Genomic DNA, 6,904 nt, shown 5'->3' with positions numbered 1-6,904 from the left:
AAAAAGGCTTAGTCTTAAAAATCCACTGAAATCTTATCGAAATATAATGAAAATTCAAGTATCTAGTTTTGAACGTGTTACCATAATCTGGCGGCGGGGGCCATCATCTCAATGTAATTAATTGAGTCTAAATAAAGCTTCCATTATCTTAAAAAACTATAATCTAGCGACAACTCTGGGTACATTCCGCTGGGTACACCCACCCATTTTTGCCTCGAATGCCTTCCCCTCGACTATAAATCCCACCGCCCTCCCTCCCCCTTTCCCAACCACACCCACCCACCCGCCCAATCCATCCACCAAGCAACCACACCATCACCATGGCGAACCGCTGCGTCAGCCTCGACGCCACCTGGGCCCACCTCCCCGCGCCGCCGCCGCACCACACCTGGCTCTCCCCCGCCGCCGACGACGCGATCACCGCCGCGCTCTGGGCCTCCATGGCGCCGTCCTCCGCGTCCTCGTACTGTGGCTCCGCCGCCTCGCCGACGCCGTCGACCTCCACCACCACCACCTCCTCCTCCGCCGCGTCGGCAGAGATCCTCGCGGGCGGCGGAGCGCGGGCGGCGGCGGCGGCGACGCGGCCGAGCGGGCGCGTGTCGAAGCGGAAGCCGCGCCCGTCGCGGCGCGCGCACACCACCTACATCACCGCCGACCCTGCCGACTTCCGCCGCATGGTGCAGGAGATCACCGGCTTCCCCGTCCCCGGCGCCCACACCGCCTACCCCTCCGCCTCCGCGTCGTCGGCCCCGGCGGCCCCGCACGCCGCCGCAGCGCTCGCGTGCGTGCTCCCGACTCTGGACACGTCCGCGTTCCTGCTCGACCGCGCTTCACCTCCGCCGCCGCCGCCGCAGCCACAGCCGGGGCGGAAGAACGACAAGACGCCCACCACCACAATGGCCTCCACGCCGCCGCAGCCGCCGGCGGCGGCGGACGAGGCGGCGGCGTCGTCGCTGCTGCTGCAAGAGCTGGAGGAGTTGATCGGCGCGTCGGCCTTCCCGACATTGGAGAGCTGGGGGATGATCTGATTCTGACCTCGATTTCTCCTCTCTTTTTTTTTCTCCCATAAAATTTCAGGGTTTTTTTTGGTCCGTCCGATGCGAGGATCGGACGGCTGCGGGTTGTCCTCCCCTTAGCCAAGCTGATGATGATGATGATGATGTCGTAGCCAAGTAGCGTAGCACTAGAAACCAAATCAGCCTCTCTCTCTCGCTCTCTTTTTCTCATGGTGTAATTATTACTCCTTTCTGTTTGTTGCTCATCATTGCCTTCATTTAGTTAACGAGTTTAATGATATGCTTAATTAGTTCTAAACCACTGTGTCTTGATTCATCCGCTAATTTGAGCTGCCGTAATAACCCCACCGTGGTGATGATGGCACCACGTAATGATGTAGTGTGAACGCCTTTAATGTGGTATGGCTTTCGTTCACGTCGCTAGTGGCTCGACTCGTGCGTGGCCACAAATAAAAGCGTAGGCAGGGGGTGACGTGGACAGTGGTATCCTCCTACGTGATGAAATCAAATTAGCTGGAAAGGGTTAATGTGAAAAGCCTGCAAAGGGTAATGTGAAACCCGGCTTTGGCCGTGCTTGTCTTTATTGTACCGTGGTACGGACAGCTTTGACCCCACCACTGGACCTGCGACCCGACGACCTTGATCAGCCATGATCTCGTGGGAATATTTGCTCCATCTTTTTCACCTTACTTATTGTTTAAAATTATTTGATCCACGCTTACTATTCTTTAACGAACTTTTATCTACTTCATTTTATTTTAACTAAATGTATTTCTTAAAGTATTTAATTTACCATATAATTAATCCGTGACAATGAATAGTGTGCTACTGTCCCAAATATAAGAAATTATGTTTGAATATGATACATAATGGACTGAATGGACATATGATAGTATTACAAATCTAGACACACCATACTACTAATGTTGGACAGATTCATAGTACTAATGTATTATAATGCGCCTCATTCGATGCTAGGTTATATATGGAGAGAATATTAGCAAATAATCATTTTGAGATACTGCTATTAAAGGTTGTTTGTGATAGTGATAGGCCGAGTTTAGTTCCAAACTTTTTTTTCAAACTTCCAACTTTTTCATCACATCAAAACTTTCCTACACACAAATTTTCAACTTTTCCATCACATCGTTCCAATTTCAACCAAACTTTCAATTTTAGCGTGAACTAAACACACCCATAGTTAAGGGGTTGTTATGCCATTTCAAACCATACCATTTTTTGGTAAAATTAACAAAAATGTGTATATATTTAGTTTTTTTGCTAAACTTTGGTAAGTATATAAGAAATTCTGTCAAAATTTTAGTAATATTGTCAATTTACCAAAATTTTGAAATTACCAAAATTTGATAAGGTTTATTTTGGCTATAATCTAAACACATGTATACGAACACACATTTGAAATATTAAACGTAGTCTAATAACAAAACAAATTACAGATTCCACCAGACGAATTTATCAAGCCAAATTAATCCATCATTAGCAAATATTTAATGTAGCACCACACTATCAAATCATGGCGCAATTAGACTTAAAAGATTCGTTTGGCAATTTCCTAGCGAACTGTGTAATTGATTTTTTTTTTGTCTACATTTAATACTCCATGCATATGTCCAAACATTCGATGTGACAATGTGAAAAATTTTGTTTGGGAACTAAACAGGCACTAAGACAAGATAAAAGTAAAAGACTTGAAAACTTATGAAGTCCGCAACATATTTCAGTCACCCATGGTTTGAGCCTCTTTGACGTACACACTGCAAGTCGCCAAGTCCTGTAACCGGCACTCTTTTGCATTTGAAGAACATAAGCATATACGGGGCTACAACTTAAATAAGTACTCCAACATGAGATACTCATTTTTCTCTAGCAGAGAATACTGATCAATGAGATTACAAGGATCAATCATGACTTCGCGAGAAATAAATTATTCAGAACACACGCATTACAACATATCACCACCTGAACAACAGTATATGCACATTGGTTTTCTACATATATGTATATATATACGGAAAGTCGATATAACTTCTACCTATTTCCCTTCTGTATTTTGACCTTCTCAATTGATTCCATCGCATCCTCAAATGATTTCTGCACATTATTTATCAAACAGCTCATTACATTACATCAGTAACAAACAATTAAGCAAACATTTGGCAGGAAGAATATGGTTCAAATGGCTTGGATTGATTTCTCACACGTCGTGTGTAATCTCCTCCTGCCATGCTTCTAATCAATCAAGTGTTCAACAACATATCAAGCAGACAGCTCACCCCAACCCAACAGTACTCAAACATCCCTAGGATGCTAACGGTACTCAAACATCCCTAGGATGCTTAATAGAAACAGGTTATCTATGACAGGATATAGCATCCCATGTTTGCACCGAACATTTCAGACATTCTAGAATGAGTAAAGTGCATAGGCGGTCCTTAAACTTGTAGGGTTGTGTCATCTAGATCCCCAAAGTCTCAAAATGCAGATTGAGGTCCTAGAACTTGTCAAAGTGTATCATTTAGGTCCCAAATCGACATAGCCCCTCTAGGATCCTACGTGGCGCTGATGTGGCACGCCACATGGACGTGGCATATCATTCTCTCTCTTTTTTTTCTTCTTTTCTTTTTCTTTTTCCTTTTTGTTTTCTTCTAATTCTTCTTTTTTTCTTTCCTTTCTTCTGCTCTGGTCACAGAGAAAGGAGAAGAAAGGAAAAAAAAAGGAGAAGAAAAAGAGAAGAAAAGAAGGAAAAAGGAAAAGGAAAAAATTTTTAAATGGGTTCCATTTGTCTCGTCATGTCCGTGTGGCATGCCACATTAGCGCTACGTAGGATCCCAAAAGGGGTTGTGGTGATTTGGGACTTAGATGACACACTATGATAAGTTCTGGGACTTGGATATGCATTTTGATAGTTTAAGGACCTAGATGACACACCATTACAAGTTTAAGAACTATCTGTGCACTTTACTCTTCTAGAATTCCAGTCATTGGTGCAACTAGACTAAATGCACATTGTAGTAATTTAAAAAAGTAAGGCATGGACATATTAAAAATGCAATGCCATGGTTTCGTATGAAAAATGGCATATATACTAGAGCATAGGATGTGAGAATAACCTGAATCTACTATACAAGGGTCACCCTTTACTTTCTACTAACACACAATACAAGAAAGTACACACTCTCTGACTCTCATAGTAGGCGCTATATGAGAAAAACAATACAGTTTGTAATCCATGTGAAATCAAACATTATATATGCAGATTAGATACTTTTCAACATACAAAACAAAAACAATGACAATAAAGAAACATATACTATCTTCTCTCCAGCATTGTTAAGTTAAATACATGGATGGTTTAATTTCCTGAAAGAAAACTTTTGCTCTTTCTATAAAACAAATGAAAATCATATGCTGACACCCTAAACTCTTCCATAGTGTTCGATGGTACACAATTACAATGAAAGGTTTTAGAAATCAAATCTAAATGCCATAGATTTTAATTAAGTGTCCTAATCATTCAGTCCTTGGCTCCTTGCAAGTTGCAAGGTTCAATAGTAAACAACCAATAGGGGAAAAAGCAAAGCTATTTCTGCTGTTTGAAATTTTATATATGAACAAGTCATCGAAGTGATGCCGCTTTTACTTGGTAAACACATTTATCTCCATTTTTTTCTAGACCTTTCAGAGTACACTAGTGAAAGTTTCCAATTAACTCCCTCCTTACTTGCTTTTTATTCAGCTCAAATTTCATAATTACCAATGAAATGAACAAACTAATTGCATCCCTAAAAATCTGCTATCAGCCTATCACATCCTTATGGACAACAATGTGCAAAGTAGCCACTCAATTCAATAGCCAGTGGGTGTTTGATCAATACATCACTAAGTTCAAAAGTGTAGAGGGTCAATTGAATGAGCTGCGAAATAATTCACATAGATGCAAGGAAAAAAAGAAGTATTGAAGAAACGTTATGCAGGGTGCTCCAAATAAAATGATAAGCTAACAAGGTGTATACTTACCCCAGAATTATTCATCTTCCAGATTTCTAAAATACTTCCATCAAGAAAAGCTGCTCCAGTCAGCAGTACACTGCAGTACAGAGTTGTCAACATGAGCTAACATCTCAAACTCTAAAACGCTGTTACATTTCAAATACTAAAATACTTCCAGCAGTAGAATACACAGAACTGCTGCAAAAAAGTAGTGTGTGGAATGACATGAGTCTCCAACATCAGGGTGCGTTATTTGACAGATTTTGACCCAATACATGGCATTTTGTTCTTCCCGTCACCTTGCTCAAAATCTATGTATAGTACCAGATCTGGCTGGTACCAACAATAGCTACTCTAATTTATTTTGGTAGTTGCTATCTTGCTGGTTTAACTGTCTCAGCAGTCGTTAAAATACAAACTGAATTGATGAGCTTCCTTTTTACGAAGAACCATTGGAACATCAATGGTCATAAAGATTTGATCCTTTTTCTTATGGAACAGCAACGATAATACTTTTTTATGGAACCGTTGAATCCACACCAAGTGAATTCATGTTTGACACAACAGAAATGGTCATAAAGACTAAATCCTCTTCTTTCGTAGGTCATAAATGGGCATGCAATTTCTAACGGTATTCATTTTATCTGTACTCGGCAACATTTGCAGGTTTGGTTCTATTTTGATCTCGGTCAGACATACATGAACATCCTATGTTGTCCTATTATTTATGAACTTGGCAATTGCCACAATGATTCCCTCGAGAAAAGCCAGCAATGTAACGGATCAGCACAACAATCACGCAATGGCGGCATATCAAATCAGCCAAAGCAAGAAAAGCATCAGCGCATATGAGCAGCTTCACCTGGCGAAACCCAGATTGATGAGGAACCCTCGCCGCGTGACCGACTTCAGCAGCAAGTCCCAATCGAATCCGGCCGAGGCGGCGCCCCCTCCGCCCGGAGGCGGCCGGCGCCAGGTACCACCTCCGCGTCTGTGGCCGTAGCCGTAGCCGTAGTCATACGAGGCCGACGAGGAGGAGGCCGAGGCCGAGGCGGAGGCGGAGGCGGAGGAGGAGGCGCGGCCGTAGAAGGAGGACGAGCGGATGCGGAGGTCGTACTCGGCGCGGAGTCGGTCGTCGGAGAGGACCCTGTAGGCGTCGGAGGCGAGGCGGAAGCGGCGCGCGGCGTCGGCGCGCGCGGCCGCGTCGGGGGAGTGGGCGTGGCGGTCCGGGTGGTCGCGGAGCGCGCGGCGGCGGAAGGCGGCCTTCACCTCGGCCTTGGTGGCGTCCTGCCGCAGCCCCAGCGTCTGGTAGTGGTCGCCGCCCATCGCCACCGGCGGCGACGACCGCGGCAGCTTGGAGAGGATCTCGCCGGCCGGTGGATCACGAAATTTCTCGGCGAGGGAGAAGGGGAAGGAGGAGGCGATGGAGCGCGACGACGGTTGCGTGGCGTGGCGTGGCCTTTCTCCCCGCCGCGCGTTTCCTCGGGCCCTCTAAGCCCGGCCCAGTTAGGCAGTCAGTTTAGAAAATGGAATAAGTGCACTTTCACTCCCTCAAAAAATAAGTCAAATCTGATCTCGCACATGTCGAGGAGATATTTAACTATTTGCCACTTTTAGACAACTATTTGTCACTGGACCCACATGTCATAGACACATGTAGACCCACGTGTCATTGATATAGTGGTGGCAAATAGTTAAATACTAAATCTAAAAGTGGCAAATAGTTAAACGGTGCAAAATAACTAAGTTCAACATGACATTGAGATATGTTGAACTCTTAACTATTTAAACGGTGCAAAATAACTATCTCGGTGGTTTTTGGGGTGGTTTTTCACTGACATGGCCCATTGACCTAGTCCAGCCGCTAAGTTCGCTTC

The 6,904-nt window shown here is 44.4% G+C and overlaps 2 protein-coding genes across 2 annotated transcripts; one reads left to right on the top strand and one right to left on the bottom strand.

Moving 5' to 3' along the window:
* The first annotated feature begins 281 nt into the window (after positions 1–281).
* Positions 282–1,259, top strand: LOC127756838 (calmodulin-binding protein 25). The gene has a single exon (XM_052282229.1). The coding sequence runs from the start codon at positions 321–323 to the stop codon at positions 1,026–1,028; it is 708 nt and encodes a 235-aa protein (XP_052138189.1). The 5' UTR covers positions 282–320; the 3' UTR covers positions 1,029–1,259.
* A 1,526-nt stretch (positions 1,260–2,785) lies between these two features.
* LOC127765796 (chaperone protein dnaJ 72) lies at positions 2,786–6,460 on the bottom strand. Its single transcript, XM_052290759.1, has 3 exons — positions 5,890–6,460; positions 5,055–5,124; positions 2,786–3,128 (listed from the first exon to the last, which is right to left on the bottom strand). The coding sequence occupies exons 1-3, from the start codon at positions 6,351–6,353 to the stop codon at positions 3,066–3,068; spliced, it is 597 nt and encodes a 198-aa protein (XP_052146719.1). The 5' UTR covers positions 6,354–6,460; the 3' UTR covers positions 2,786–3,065.
* Positions 6,461–6,904: the final 444 nt, after the last annotated feature.

The sequence above is a fragment of the Oryza glaberrima genome, chromosome 1, assembly GCF_000147395.1.
Source record: "Oryza glaberrima chromosome 1, OglaRS2, whole genome shotgun sequence".
Taxonomy (NCBI): Eukaryota; Viridiplantae; Streptophyta; class Magnoliopsida; order Poales; family Poaceae; genus Oryza; species Oryza glaberrima.
This window is presented reverse-complemented; position numbering and strand designations above follow the sequence as displayed.